Source organism: Taudactylus pleione, unplaced genomic scaffold (assembly GCF_031769625.1).
Source record: "Taudactylus pleione unplaced genomic scaffold, aTauple2 ptg000199l, whole genome shotgun sequence".
NCBI classification, from domain to species: domain Eukaryota; kingdom Metazoa; phylum Chordata; class Amphibia; order Anura; family Myobatrachidae; genus Taudactylus; species Taudactylus pleione.
In genome coordinates this window covers 7358476-7374992 of record NW_028284601.1, presented here as the reverse complement: position 1 = coordinate 7374992, position 16517 = coordinate 7358476, and the positions used below count along the sequence as shown (strand labels likewise).

The 16517-nt window shown below is 45.6% G+C and overlaps 1 protein-coding gene across 1 annotated transcript in view; it reads left to right on the top strand.

The window, feature by feature from the left end:
- SLC8A2 (solute carrier family 8 member A2) overlaps positions 1–16236 on the top strand; it is a 143220-nt gene extending 126984 nt beyond the window's left edge. Inside the window, exons 6-8 of the mRNA XM_088477085.1 lie at positions 6115–6214; positions 9330–9605; positions 10129–16236. Coding sequence (XP_088333211.1) covers positions 6115–6214; positions 9330–9605; positions 10129–10505 — 753 coding nt within the window. The 3' untranslated portion in view covers positions 10506–16236. The remainder of the gene's footprint in view (positions 1–6114; positions 6215–9329; positions 9606–10128) is intronic.
- The last annotated feature ends 281 nt before the right edge of the window (positions 16237–16517 follow it).

The window sequence follows — 16517 nt, the reverse complement described above, 5'->3', positions numbered from 1 at the left end:
ATCCTCCTCCACAATTCCCTGTGTCCTCTTGACTCCTTATTACCCAGATCTTCCAGCCTCCCCAATACACGGATACACTCAATACTCATTATCCAGATCCTTCTGACTCCTTACGATCCAGTTCTTCCTTCAAATGTAATAAAAAATAGGTATATTTAGCCAGTGCTGGAATCCTGCATTATTTAATCACTTTATAAATTCTAAGCAGCAGCCTTTAATGAACAGACACCTCTCATCTGTCACAGACCCAGCTCCTTCTGCTGCAAGTTCATAATTATCATTTTTAGCAGTCATCCTTAAAACACTATGAACAGATTAGCACAAGGGCTTATCTGCTTTTTGCTGTAGTAAACCCATAAAGAGGGGAAGAATGCTGTATAATCCTTGTTTAAGCTTAAGCGCATCTGCGGTGCTATGGTAGCAGAAATCATTTGTGTACGAGCAGTATGCAATAAAAGCCAACTGTGAGTGGTCCTGGGGGTCTTCAAATCCCTGTCTTGTGTTTTGCTTTCTGGCTTAATATCAGATTGCACTGGAGTTGTACATACAAGTGACGTTTGGTGCAACTAATCCCACACTCCCCAGCTAATCCTCCACGGCACAGCATTGATGTAACATGGGTGAAAGGTGATGGACATCCCTGAATGATAATTTACTGGTTTGTGGAAGTCCATTACTAAATACACGGCTTCACCTGTCTGGCTCCCTTATGTGCTTTTTAACCATGTCTTTATAGTATCAAACATACTTGTTAATTATTATTTGGTTTGTACATTTTTTTTCAACATCGTTTTGGTTCCCGGATACTGTGTTTCAGGAAAAGAAAGCACAAGGTTTCTTTTGTAGCGCACAGCCCTCTAGGCGCACTTCCGGGCTTACTGCATTTTGCTGGGCCTGGATAGGGCCATACAGGCTATGACATTTAAAGACACACAAGCTAAATGTTAGACATCATCAACACGGAGCTAGTTTTTTAAAGAGATTTTCACCTGCAGATGACTTTGACATGTTGTTTTATGCAGTCTACAGTATGTTGTCTCATGCTCTTCGGCATCTTTAAATACATTCCTCTATCTTTCTGGCTTTCATCTGTGCTTCTCAGCCCTGTATTTATAGCATCGGACAGAGGGCCTGATTCAGAGCCGCTCGTAAGCGGCCGCTCGCTCGCTCCGAGCGATGTTCGCACATCTGCGCATGCGTATGGGTCGTAATGCGCATGCGCCAACCAGTCATTGCGGTCGGAAATCGTGCGCTCGCAAAATAGCGAGGGGCTGGTGATTTGAGTGACAGAATTAGGCGTTTGTGGGTGGTAACAGGGGAAGGTGCTTGAAAACGGGGAGTGGAGATCCGAACGCAGGCGTGCCAAACGGTCAAAACGGGCGTTTTAAGGGTGTGCATAATTAACAAAGCAGTGTCATCGACCACGTCACTTGGTTGTCTTTTAGCCTGAACTGCTCGCATGATTGCGGTAGGAAAATCCTACCACAAGAATAGCGAGCAGTTCATACGCCTTTCGATGTACTCGATTAATCTAATAAATAGCGGAGATGACGTATGATGCGAGCGGCCAAGGGGCGTCTTTACAAAATAGCGAGCGCATGTTTCGGACGCTCGCTCAGACATAGAGGCGTCAACAGACCACAAAGAGCAAGCGCTCAATTTAAATAGCCAGCCCCTTTTTCTGCATGAGCGAGCGCAAATAGCGTCCGGCTCTGAATGAGGTCCAGAGCTATTTTATTTCCATTGCCCATGGATATGATACAGCTCTACTGAGCTATCTGAGTTGGATACATCTGTATAAAAAGAGAGAGGTCAAGGAAACTCAAATAAACAGTTGAGGCTGATGATATAAAGCGATGGCTGCAAAGCACAGAACATATACAGGAACATAAAGCTGGTAAGAGGCCTTGCATAAAGCAACAAGTTAAATACATTTAAGTCCTCTGAAGGAAAAAAAGGAGGGCCAATGTAATAGCCTGTCATTTGCGGGAGATGGTGCTATTCCAAGGAGATAGGCCCTCATTCAGAGCCGTACGCTCTGAGCAGAGCGCACGCTCTGAATGAGGGCCGGCCTCCATGAAAATGGAGCGTTCTCCTGGACGCTCGTATAGCTGTGGGTCACCACCCACAGCCTATACGAGCGTGCATTTTGATGGCCGCGATTGTCGTGACCATCGCGACCATCGAAACTGCGAGCCGGAGTCTGTGGTCGAGGTTTTTCAACCGCAAGCTCCGGAGTGATTTTGGCTCTATCAGAGCCAAAATCACTCCCACTGACATCACTAGTGATGTCAGTGGGCCGGCTTCTGACGGGAGGCGTTCCCGTGGGAACGCCCCCGTCAGGGAGGCACGCCCCCGGCACGCCTACCAAAGGGGGCGTGCTGTCAATCAACATCGACAGCACTCCCCCTTTGATCAGACACAACGAGCAAAGGACTTTCCTTCGCTCGTTGCGTCTGGCGCATGCGCACGACGGAGCTCCCTCCGTCGTGCGCATGCTCAGTCCAGAACATCGACCCACTTGCGAGCGGACAGCCGCTCGCGAGTGGGTCTGAATCAGGCCCATAGGGCCTGATTCAGAGCCATTCGCTATTTGCGGTCGTTCGTTCAAAAACAAGGGGTGGCTATTCAAATGATCCGTTCGCAAATTGCAGTCTGTTCACACCTCTAAGTCTGAACGAGCGAGCAAAACATACGCTCGTTTATTTGTTAAAAACGCCCCCTGGCCGCTCGCACCATACGTCATGTCCGCTATTTATTAGATTAATCGAGTACATCGACCAGCGTATGAACTGCTCTCTATTCTTGTGGTTGGTTTTTTCAACCGCTATTTTGCGAGCAGTTCTGGCTATAAAATAACCCAGTGACGTGGTCAATGACGCTGCTGTATTAATTATGCACACCCATAAAACGCCCGTTTTGACCTTTAAGCACGCCTACGTTCGGATCTCCACTCCCCGTTTTCAAGCACCTTCCCCTGTTACCACCCACATACGCCTCATTCTGTCACTCAAAATAGCAGGCATTCGCTATATTGCGAGCACATGTATTTCAGCCGCACTGACTGGTTCGCGCATGCGTATAGCGATCCGTACGCATGCGCAGATGTGCGAACATCGCTCGGAACGAGCGTACTGCCGCTAGCGAGTGGCTCTGAATGAGGGCCATAGTCTTTATATTTACAGTAAAGCAGCAATTATTTTAAAGGCAAAACCAACCTGGTTTCGCCTTGAAAGTAATTTGACGATTTAAATCGAACCGGCTCCCACAAATAGCGGGCTATCACATTTCACCCAGAGTATTGCCGAATGTTGAAATGGCTGAGTAACTGTAGGTGCAATTCATGAGCCTGCATTATAATGTGATATAGGCAGAGAAATGTCCTCACACTCTCAGCTTTACTAGGTGGCCATGACATGGAGATTCTATACTGTGTCCCTGCTCTGCATCAGTGAATGTATTGCTAATACTGTTACTGAGAGAAATGGATTTGTATTTTGTATCTTGATGGTTTACGTCTCGTGGGGTTCTGAGTATTGTAGGAGGATCAGGGCGGTGGGAATACGGGCCCTGATTCAGAGCTGAACGCTCTGAGCAGAACGCTCGCTCTGAATCAGGGCCGTCCTATTTAAATGTGGAGCGGCCTTATGGACGCTCGCATAGCTGTGGGTTACCACCCACAGCTTATGCGAGCGTCCATGATGATGGTCGCGATGGTCAAGACCATCGCGACCATCGGTCTTGCGACGAGACCCTTGTGGTAGGGTCTCGTCTGCCGCAAGCCCGGAGTGCTTTTGGCTCTATCAGAGCCAAAATCACTCCCACTGACATCACTAGTGACATCACTAGCTCTGAATCAGGCCCTCAGTTAGGTGCGAGTTTGCAAAAGGCGATAAACTCACACACGTCGCCTTATAATTGGCACACTTCACCTTCATGCGCGCACCCGAGATACGCACAATTCAATTAGAAATGGCAATTGGCACTACTCGCAGTGAGAGTGCGCGAATTGTGTCCAAAAAGCGAACAGGGCCAATTGCATGAAAAAGTGGGGAGACCTTCCTGGACCCCCATAAATAGAAAACTTCGTTAGCAAAATCATTTAGAAGACTGGTAGTGGGTATAAGGAAAGTACTGTACACTTTTAAAAGGTGTCAGATGGCTGATTTGAGCATTTTATTTTTTTTTTAAAGTAAAATAATGTAAAAAGCTGTAAAATTTTATTGAGTTACAAAGGAATTAAACAGAAGAATGCAAAAAAAAAGTAGAAAAAAAAATGCTTTTGAAGTAATTTGAGGCGACTTAAAAAAATTATAGAAAGCAATTATTTTTCATTGAAATAAATACTTACATTAAATGTAGGGTGTATTATTTAGAGTAATGGAGCATACACACGGTCAGATTTGTCAGACTTGTCAGATTTGTCAGATGAACGACTGAACGATTGAACGATTTGAGCGATTTGAACGATTTTACCAAAGTTTTGAACGATTTGAACGATTGAACGATTTTTAACTGCATTAAAATGAATGGAATCGTCCAAGTCTGACTGCAAACCCATCAGATGTCAGATATAGTTATCTGACAAACGGGAACGCGCATCGTTGATCGTCCATCGTTCAGGCATGTCAGATATGAACGATTTTCCTTCAGATATGAACGACTGAACGATTTTTAAATCGTTATCGTTCATATCTGAAGGAAAAATCTGATCGTGTGTATGCACCATTAAAGCTTATTTTGGAGTAGATTGAGGCCATTTATTTATTTATTTCACCCCAAAAATGCCATGTAATTATTGGTCCAATTAAGCTAAATGAAAAATTCCAAATGCCTAATTTGTCATTCCTGGGGGTGTCCAAGGGGTTCTAACTGTGCAGTGTACGGGATGTACCAGTCACCGCACCGATACCAATCACATATGTACTAACATATGCGATTAGTATCGCAAAGGACAGCTCTTGCGATAAGGGCTGCCCTTTGCGAAGCTGCCGCCGCCAGGTGAGGAGGTCTCCGCGGGTCTCCTCCCCCCTCCTATCCCCGGGAGCTTCCTGCTGGTGACCTCTGCAGGAAGTCCTGGGCGCCTCCTCCTCCTCCCTGCACAACAAGATGAGGAGAAGGAGGTGGGCAACCCAGGAGAAGGTGAGGGGGGTCCGGAAGCCAGATGGAGTGAAATCCCGACAGGGGCGGTAAGTACCCTAACCGTCCACTTCTCTCCCCCCCTAACCCTAACCCTCCCTTGGTGGTGCCTAACTCTAAACTTCCCCAGAGGGTGCCTAACCCTAACCTCCCCTTCCTGCACCCTAAATCTAACCCTTCCCGGAGGGTGCCTAACCATAACCCCCCCTTCCTGCACCCTAAACCTAACCCTCCCCCCTGGGGGTGGTGAGCAATAATCTCCCCCGGGTGGTGCCTAACCCTAACCCCCCCTTCCTGCACCCTAAACCTAACCCACCCTGGGGGTGCCTAACCCTAACCTCCCCCAATGGTGCCTAACCCTAACCCCACCTCACAGTAACCTAATCCTCCCCGGGGGGTACCTAACCCTAATCTCCCCCCAGGGGTGCCTAAACCTAACCCCCCATCCCTGGGCTAAACATCATACTTACCCGTTTTCTTACCTTCGGGATGGCGGGGGTCGGGATGCCGACGTCGGTATCCTGATCCTCTTCAGGATATCGTCGTCGTCGTCAACGTATTCCCTTTAATGGACACCAGTTCAATTGACCTGTTTCCTATATTACCAGTTTAATTACAATGCAGACATGTTATGGTTAAGGAAATGGGATGATCAGCACAAATAGATGATAGATAGAAGAACATAGAGAAAGTTTGGAGATACATGGTTTATTCTCTAAGAGTCTTTTTTTTTATTTGTTCTTCTAGCGTGTTTTCTTGGCATAATCAAAATGTAAAAAGAAAATAGTCTATTTTTTTTTTCTTGTTCTGGCGCTGAAGGTAAATTATCATGTTCATCTATTAGTGTTCCCGGTGTTCCAACTGGATGAGCATTTTCATAGCTGGGTTGATGAAGTTTCTTCCTAGTTAATTAAGAGAACAACATGAATATTACTTGGGCCCAGGCTCATTGATTAACCTATTCTCTCACCACAGAGCACAGTGGACAAACTTATAAAGAAGACCAACCTGGCACTGGTGATTGGCACTCACTCCTGGCGAGAGCAATTCTTGGAAGCTATCACTGTCAGCGCAGGTAAGTTGGGTTCCCATGGTGTAACGTTGGCACAGTTTGCTTTCTGCCATGTAGTAACGAGATGAGAGAGAAACCAAAGCATCTACTGCCCTCTTGTGTCAGGAAATGGAAAAGCCCCTCTAAAGATGCATCATCTTCAGGGAAATTTCTAGTTTTCAAGTGTTCCCATCAGGACATGCTTTAAGATGCACTGCAACTTCAACCAGACCGATTCACCTGTGCACAGGCATCTGTATTCTCAGCCACATAAGGGCTTGATTCTAGTCACACATAATGCACACAGTGTACAATACACTTTACAGCATACATAAACCGTACACACAACTTGCAAGAATGGCGAGTAATACTCCTTTCACACCGCATTGAGGGATTTTGTACACAGGTCCACCCCGGCTGAGACCACTTTCAGGATGGCGGCCTGACCCAGCTTATTGCTTGGTCGATGATGTCACTGCATCACGTGCCGAGCCGGCGCTTAGAGATAATGGCGGGATGCAGCACGGTGAGAAATGCGGTCCAACCCCGAAAATGCGTGTTTGACGCATTTCTTATATGCACCAAGCTCTGGAATGTGAAGCACTCCAGGGCTTAGTTGCGGTGGGTAACCACATCTTCCTGATGGCGTTACCCATAGGGTCTTCTTTCCGCAGAGTGTTGTGAGAGGGATCCAATCGAATCCCTCACAGCACCTCCCGTGGCATGCGCAGAAGGATGCCGGAGGGGCTTCTGGGTCATAGACCCGGAAATCTCTCCATCTTACCGAGAGAGCGGTCCTTTGCATTGATCGTTATGCATACCGGCGTTGTGTATGTTATATACAGAGGGAAAGAGTGAGATAGCTGTGTATGTTATATACAGAGAGGATCAGAGTGAGATAGCTGTGTATGTTATATACAGAGAGGATCAGAGTGAGATAGCTGTGTATGTTATATACAGAGAGGATCAGAGTGAGATAGCTGTGTATGTTATATACAGAGAGGATCAGAGTGAGATAGCTGTGTATGTTATATACAGAGAGGATCAGAGTGAGATAGCTGTGTATGTTATATACAGAGAGGATCAGAGTGAGATAGCTGTGTATGTTATATACAGAGAGGATCAGCGTGAGATAGCTGTGTATGTTATATACAGAGAGGATCAGAGTGAGATAGCTGTGAATGTTATATACAGAGGGAAAGAGTGAGATAGCTGTGAATGTTATATACAGAGAGGATCAGAGTGAGATAGATGTGTATGTTATATACAGAGAGGATCAGAGTGAGATAACTGTGTATGTTATATACAGAGAGGATCAGAGTGAGATAGCTGTGTATGTTATATACAGAGAGGATCAGAGTGAGATAGCTGTGTATGTTATATACAGAGAGGATCAGAGTGAGATAGCTGTGTATGTTATATACAGAGAGGATCAGAGTGAGATAGCTGTGTATGTTATATACAGAGAGGATCAGCGTGAGATAGCTGTGTATGTTATATACAGAGAGGATCAGAGTGAGATAGCTGTGAATGTTATATACAGAGGGAAAGAGTGAGATAGCTGTGAATGTTATATACAGAGAGGATCAGAGTGAGATAGATGTGTATGTTATATACAGAGAGGATCAGAGTGAGATAGCTGTGTATGTTATATACAGAGAGGATCAGAGTGAGATAGCTGTGTATGTTATATACAGAGAGGATCAGCGTGGGATAGCTGTGTATGTTATATACAGAGAGGATCAGAGTGAGATAGCTGTGTATGTTATATACAGAGAGGATCAGAGTGAGACACCCCCCCCCCTGTGACCCCCCTTCCTTAATTACACTTACCTCCGGTGGTCGGTGTTCCGGTGATATCCTCCGTGGTTCCGGTCAGCTGACATCCCATCCTGCACTGGGACCTGGTCAGGTGACGACTGGGCCCCAGTGCAGGATGGAAGACCAGCTGACCAGAGGCAGAACATCACTGGAGCCCTGATCTCCGGTCCATTGTCTCTGGTAAGTTTTTTTTTTTTTATATTTTTTTCTTTTTTTTTTTTGACAGTGTATCAGCGTGCGGTCTGTTTAGACCACACAGTTGATCACTGGGGCCGGCTTCAGGCTCTGCTCTGCCTTTTAGAGCGGAGCAGGAGTCCGGTAACCAGAGAAGACGATGGATAACGCCACCTCCAGGTGGCGTTATTATCACAGGGCTTTCCCCCGGTATTTTTTCACAATTTATTTTTAGTAACTTTGACCAGATCACATTTCCCATTATAATGATGGGAAATGCGATCTGCTTACAAAAAATAAGTGATAATTAGGGCTTGGAGTAGAATTTTACGAATTCTACTCCAATTGCCCTTTAGTAACTTTAGGTGATACTAAAATAATGTAAAAAGGGTGTGAAAACACCCTTTTTCACTTTATTTTAGTAAAAATAATGTTAATAAATAGAGCCCATACAGAGAGGATCAGAGGGCCTGATTCAGAGCCGGACACTCTGAACGAGCGCCCGCACTGAATCAGGGTGGTTTTTTTTTTTGGTGCGTCCTCCTGGACGCTCGCATAGCTGTGGGTTACCACCCACAGCTTATGCAAGCGTCCATGATGATGGTCGCGATGGTCATCGGGCTTGCGACGAAATCCTCCGGTAGGGTCTCGCTGCCGCAAGCCCTGGAGTGATTTTGGCTCTATCAGAGCCAAAATCACTCCCACTGACATCGGGCCGGACCCAGACGGTAGGCGTTCCCATGGGAACGCCTCCGTCTGGGCAGCCACGCCCCGGCACGCCCACCAAAAGTGGCGTGCTGTCACTCACCATCGACAGCACGCCCCCTTTGGTGCGAGACCCCGAGCGACGGCTTCCCCGTCGCTCGCTGGGTCTCGCGAATGCGCACGACAGAGCAGCCTCCATCGTGCGCATGCGCATTTGGGTACCATCGACCCGCTTGCGAGCGTCCTGCGCTCGCGAGCGGGTCTGAATGAGACCCAGAGTGAGATAGCTGTGTATGTTATATCAGAGTAAGATAACTGTGTATGTTATATACAGAGAGGATTAGAATGAGATATCTGTGTATATTGAATACCTAGAAGTAACAGGTGAAAGATATTAGTATATATGACTGATATCGCCCCTGTTTGTCCTCCTCCCCAGGTGACGAAGAAGAGGAGGATGATGGAAGAGAAGAAAGACTCCCTTCCTGTTTTGACTACGTCATGCACTTCCTCACAGTGTTCTGGAAAGTCCTGTTCGCCTTCGTGCCCCCCACAGAATACTGGAATGGCTGGGCCTGTTTCTTTGTGTGCATTACCATTGTGGGCATTCTAACAGCAGTCATAGGAGACCTGGCCTCACATTTCGGCTGTACAATCGGTCTGAAAGACTCGGTCACGGCTGTGGTGTTTGTGGCACTGGGCACATCCATCCCAGGTAAGTTGGTCACTCTCCTACGACAGAACCTGGAGTGGTCTACAGGGAGCTAAGCAGGTTTGCCAACCTGGTACCAGTTTACTAAAATGCTCAAACAAAGTCAGGAATCATCAGCAACACAAGAAAGGATTCTTTACAGTGAAAGCAGGAAAAATACAGCAATGAGCTGCCAAGGGAGGTGGTGTTGTCTAGCAGAGGGTATACGGTTTAGAGACATATGTAAATGTCATTTAGAGAAGAAGACGATACAAAGTTAAGATGGCTTAGTTTATTTACAGGGTAATGTTTATTCACTGTGAAACCTAAATGCTAAAATTGAAGTCAAAATGCCTTTTCACACTAGGACACATTTTTTGCCATCCTATAACACATCAAATGGAAAATGATGTAATAATTGAACTTGACAGACTTGTGTCTTGTTTAATGTGATTAAAAATGTTGCATGGTCCCACTGTTTTCAATTGTCTCAGGTAGAAAACTAGAACGCTGAATTCTAACTTGGCCCTTGTTATTCCTTTCGCAGACACTTTTGCCAGCAAGGTGGCTGCCACGCAGGACCAATACGCAGATGCCTGCATCGGAAATGTGACAGGCAGCAACGCAGTGAATGTCTTCTTGGGTATTGGGGTGGCCTGGTCTGTGGCCGCAATCTACTGGGCCATCCAAGGGAAAGACTTTGTGGTGGATACTGGCAGTTTGGCGTTCTCAGTTACTCTCTTCACCATCTTTGCATTCATCAGTATCGGTGTCCTCTTGTATCGCCGCAGACCCCATATAGGAGGTGAGCTAGGAGGCACTCGCCTCTCGAAGACCCTCACTTCCATGCTCTTCATCGGCCTGTGGCTCCTCTACATCTTGTTTTCTAGCCTGGAAGCCTACTGCCATATTAAGGGCTTCTGAGTGGGCACTGAGGACGCAACGAGGGGCTCTCTTCTAGAACTCAAACATTCCATGGGCTGCCGCTCACATAAGTTGTGAGATGTTTCATTAAGGCGGAATTAAGGACAAAAAAAACATGGGGATCATTTATTTATTTTTGTAAATGTTTCCATCTGGGTATTATCCCTCCACCATGCCATGTCTACCCGTGTCCAGTAGCACAATTCTGCAAAAAAAAATAAATATAAAAAAAAAATAGGAATAGCCCCGTTTGGCAAATTAGATTGATATGAGCAGGAATACATGGAGAAATGCGTGAGAACCTCTGATATGCCCAATCAGCACCTAGCAGTTGCTAAACAAATTAACTGTTTGAGGTCGAGGCAAAGCCATCATGTTACAGCAAACTACTTTTTGTATCCATTCTCTCAGTCATGGGTTGTTTAACCATCGCTGGAGTGAACCTGTTGTCTATACGCAGCGGCTGCCATTTTGTGGCCTGAATATCCATGAGATTGCAACCTATCAATTCGCAAGGAACTAATAACAGCACTGAAGTAAGAGGTTAGTTGTGGCTCATGCCTCAATGATGTCACTGTTATCTAGTGAATGGATAGGCTGTATCCTGGCTCAGCCCACAAAATGCCTCCGTTGTCTGTAGGTGGCAAGTACACTTTAGATAATAACTCCCATGTAAGACCTATTGAGTATGTTTAACACTATAGTCATTAAAGCAACAGATAGGCTGGGACACTATATAGGAGCACGGCTGCAAATTCATCTGATATCAGCCTGCGAGGCATAAAAATGTAGAAGAGAGTTTGTCATCACATAAATGATACTGATAAACAGGTAGTGGACTCTACTGTAGGCTAACGCATATTTATGTATTTGCCATTATTTTGCCCAACTATGGAAAGAGGGCCACATCCTGTGTAACGATATATTTTGACAGTGTTCAACAAGAAAGCAGATCGGGGAGAAACTACGGTTCCAATTTCCTCAGCCACTCTGCTTTGCTCAGTAACTTTAATAGTCAGAGAAGAGGTTCAAATTCACACCCCTCTACTTCAAACAATGAGGTGTTTCCCATTGCCCCAGTGTAAAGGAATTCTCGCCCCCTTTCATACTACTCTCAAGTAGAGAGAGGGTGATGTCTGATGCTCAACCAAATTCCCCCACAGGTTCATTCACGCGTTTAAAAAAAAAAAATTATAAGTGGAAATTAACGGTCTGGCGATTTGGAGCGTGTTTATTTATTTTTTAATCAGCTTACTTCCATGTTTTTGGATGAATGTCTTTCAGAACACCAGTGTAGTAATCTCTTAGCTAAGCGGGAATTGGAGGCACTACTGTATATAACAATGTCAGTTGAGAAGTATTACTATCGGATCCGCGGCAGATTAAACAGCAGAGAACGGACGCGCTAATCTATTGAAAACCGCCACCAAAAAAAAGCCAATGTGTTATTATTTTTTATTATTTGTTTATAAAGCGCCACCATATTACGGAGTGCAGGCAATATTTAATAATTCACATCTTCAGTCCCATTGAAACTTAGGGGTAGATGACATTTTTGCCGATGTGCAGCTGCTCACATTACGGCTCATCACAGTAAGGACTCTTTGTTCATTTTCTGCGCACGTTTATGTGGTGTGAGGCAAAATGTGCCACCTCGGAGAGCCTCCAGACGCACTCCTAAGCACATTGTCAAAAATAGAATCGCCCCCTTTAACATCTAAATAACTGAATACACAAGCGATTACATGCTATTGTCCATTTTCATCAGCAGCCAATTAACCTGCCAGAATATTTTTTGACTGTGGTAATCAAATGGAGCACCCAGAGGAAACCCACACAAACATGGGGAGAACATACAAACTCCACATGGATGGCCCATACTGGCCAAGATCAAACCTTTTCTGTTAGATAATAAGGGTTTACCCTTTGTTGTCAGCCTGGATATCCAGTTATGGGTTTCAGAAAAAAAGCATTAAAGAACAAAAGAAATGAAGGTTGCAAAGTTTGATTTGGAATAAATGAATTTAGGATTTTCACCATGTAATGGGAGGTACAGATTCCATGCTGGTGTCTCCCTTTCATTGGTGTCACCTACCCTGCGGTGGCAGGGACAGGCTCCATCTCACAATATCTGTACAAACCTCTTCTCCGTGTATCGTCTACCAATAGCAGTGACAGACCGAACGGATGCTATATAAGTGACACTGAAGGTGTATTCTATCTTGTACTGTAGACCTATCTCTGTGTCAGAGCAGCAGCATTTACTGAACCTACGAATTTCAGCTTCCACTGCCCTTTGATGCGGTCCATCAGTAATATCAAACTGGTGTTCTGCTGTACTGACTGTCAGTCATTTGTCGAGCCCTGGGGTCGCCAAGCCAATCAGGATAAAGCCATTTCCCAGCTCCCTTTCTATTGGTCTACAATTTGGGGCTCGTCGGCTCCTGCATTACAATGCCCAGCCAGGGGAGGGGGGACAGATTCTGTGTAGAGTAAGACAGCACAAAAGTCAGCCATTGTTACCTCCTTTTCATGACCAGCTTGGTGAGAGAAGGGTTATCCAATGAGATGGATCACCGTGAGTTCCTGTCCATGCTGCCAGGACTGTTACTTTCCCTGGGAACTCTGATTAAGAAAAAAAAGAGAAGGTGCTTCTAATTATGCCAGCAGGTCAAAATGTCAAACACTACCCTCAAGTGATTCACCTGTGAAACCGGGCTTGCTCGGAATTGCTGAAAAGCTTCACGTCCACTGGAGTATCCATCATGGAAACGCTTCACCACCATCCAGCCCAACCTACCAAGGGCACAACGGAAAGGTCTACTACTCTACAAGTCCACAACACCATGAGCTCATCTGCCTGTCTTCCAGGTCCATGTGTAACACATCAAACAGCAGATGGGTGCCAGAGAACGATTTGTGGGGTGGGCCGACATTGTTGCACATTTATTTGAAAGGACTCAGAAGACCAAAGAGACCTTTTGGAACATATCTTCTGATCGAACTCAGGATGGACAGTGCCTGTCGGTGGTTGTGAGCCAGGTCAAGGCCAACTAAAGTCTAGAGGACAGGCTGAAATGACAATATATGGTCAGAATTCTTTGACTTTTTTCCAAACCATCTTTACGCATTCTTCATTCAGACTCTCCTGCGGGCACCTCACGGTGACTATCTACAGAGGCACAAAATGAGGTGGTCCATTGACCAGTTGACATTGGGGCTATCTGGTTAAGCAGGGCTGTACATGTGCATTACTTTGCAGACTCTAATAAGCACACCGGAAGGACCAGGACTCACTCTGCAGTGGTTGGCAGGTTGAAAACTAATGAATATTTCCTGTTTATAAGCTTACCAAATAAAACAAAAAAACAATTGGGGCATCTGTGTCCCAAATCCTATGCCAGATGAGGGCACTGCAGACTTTAAGAGGAGATGAAACTGCCCGTTGTACATGTAGTGCCCCCACGTGGCTGTTTTATATGTAATGCTGGCTACAACCTTTAGTGTATTAGTCTGTGTATCTGTCCCTCCCACTATCTGTCTCAACCCAGTCGCTGATTTTTATTTCCTCCTTGTCTCTCTGAGCACCCTGCTCCTGCCAAGTTTAACTACTCCCTGTGTCTTTCTGCCCCATAACTCACTGGTATCATTCTCTCTGACTTCCCTTTCACTCTATGGATCTCTTTACTTCCTCATGGATGAACACACTATTTCATCCCTCTCTCCCTATTCTGTCTTCCCTACTTTCAGTCTCTCCTATTCCTATCACTGTGTGCCGTCTGTACCCTCTCTCAATCTTCCCTTACCCAATTGTTGTCTCGCTCTCCCTATGCCCTTTCTTCTGCCCTTCTTGTTTCCCTTATTCTGTCTCTTCTATAGAGGCCTGTTACTAGGGACAGACTGGTGCCACCGCACATAGCACAGGGCTCTCACTGCCGCCCCCCATACGGCCCTTGCTTCTGGCTAGCAGGGTGCTTGGAATGGCACCCTGCAGCCAGGATCACTGGTGCAGCGCCGCCGAAGCGTCCACAGACAGGCACCCTGCAGTCTGTGCCACTGATCGGAGTGTCCCCAGGAAGCTCCGGTCAGCGGGCACTTAACTATCGGCCACGCCCCTTCCGTGCAACATAATGACAAGGAGACGGGCTGGCACGGGGTGCATTCAAGCCCTGTTACGGCTCTGCTCCTACAGTATACCTTCTTTTTTTCTCCCTCTGTCTCTTAGGGGGTCTATTTATGAAAATTCGGCTGATTTCTAAAATCAATTTCCTATCACTATAATTTGCGACCAAGGGCTCTATTCATTATCACATAATTTCTACAAAAGCAGGTGAAAATGAACATTTTCACCTGCTTTTGTAGAAATTAAGAATTTGGGCCATTCATCAAAAAGGTAATGCAGGAGATATCACAGATATCTCCTGCTTACGTTTCACTTCCGATGTGGCCCGCTGTCCACATACCATACTTGCCTACCCTCCCGATTTGGTCGGGAGCCTCCCGGCTGCCGGCAACTCCTCCTATCCCCCCGCAATTACATGTAAAGCCCCCGCAGCGGGGGACGGTGGTGACGCAATTCACGTGGAATTGCGTCATTTTGGCCCCGCCCCTGGTTCACACTGCATGTAAATAACCACCCCTTTTCCGGCTCCTTCCAGACGTAGGGGCTTTTGTGCGCCTGTGTGAACTCACGGTCACGCAGGCGCACAAGCACTGATGTATCAGACTCGGCAGTGTTAAGCTTCACTGCTATGAAACTTAGTAACAGTGAAAACATTTGGGGAGACAGCAGATTTTTGTATCAGCTGTCTCCGCGCAGGAGCAATGAATAATTGCTCCGGCGCTTGCGCGAGTTAGTATGTTAATTATTGGGGTCCGAGCTCGGACCATGATAATTAACATAATGAATAGATGCCTAAGACCTCGCAGAAGCAGCTGAGTGATACTGTCCCGCAGCAGTAAGAGCTGTTGCACTTTGCTGGGCTAGTCTGACGTGATATTCACAAGCACCTTGCAACCCAGATTGCACAAAGGAACTGAAACTCCAGGCTTGGGGGTAAATTTACTAAATAAAAGAGTTTTTAGAAGAGTTGTTGCCCATAGCAACCAATCAGATTCTACGTAACATTTAAGTAGCACCTCCTAGAAGATAATAGCTAGAATCTGATTGGTTGCTATGGGCAACATCTCTTCTAAAACTCACTTCTAAAAACTCTCACTTTAGTAAAGTTACCCCTTGGGCTTTTCAGTTCCACTTAGTAAAAAAACAACCAACAATAATTTTTATATATACTGTATGTACTACTGATCATTGGAAAATGCTTTATTTTGTGAATTTTTAATTTTCTTATGTTCTTGTCACCCTGAGATTCTTCTTAAACATACTTCTCCGCTGCCGTCTGCGAAAGCACTGCTATTGCCAGCGGTGACCATTTGGTATATAGCGCAAAGCCTCGTCTCAGACGACGACATTCATTTTTGTCGGCTCTATTGCGCTTTAATAGATAGACCCCCTTAGTTCTCCTGATGTCCCTCTCACATTCTACACCCTCTGTCTTCTAAGATATTTCATGTCCTCATATCATTTCCTTACCCCTTCCCACTCCCTGATTCCCACTGTCTGTACCCCTGTCTCTCTGAGTCTGCCTGTGCTGACACAGAAAGGTTCCCAGCATGTCATATTAATGCAAGAAAAGCTATAACTTTATCAATATAATTATTTATTTTGAAAAAAAAAAGTGTGTTTGTTTATTGTCTGACATGAGACGTTATCTGCATATTTCACATTTAAACACTGTACTGACCTACTGTTTTGGAGTGCGAAAGGGGATAACCCTGGAGCCCAAGGGGTATATTTACTAAAGTGTGCAGGTTTTTAGAAGTGGAGATGTTGCCCATAGCAACCAATCAGATACTAGCTATTTTCTTCTACAAGGTGCTAGATAAATGATAAGTAGACTCTGATTGGTTTGCTATGGGCAACAACTGCACTTCTATAAACGTTAGTAAATA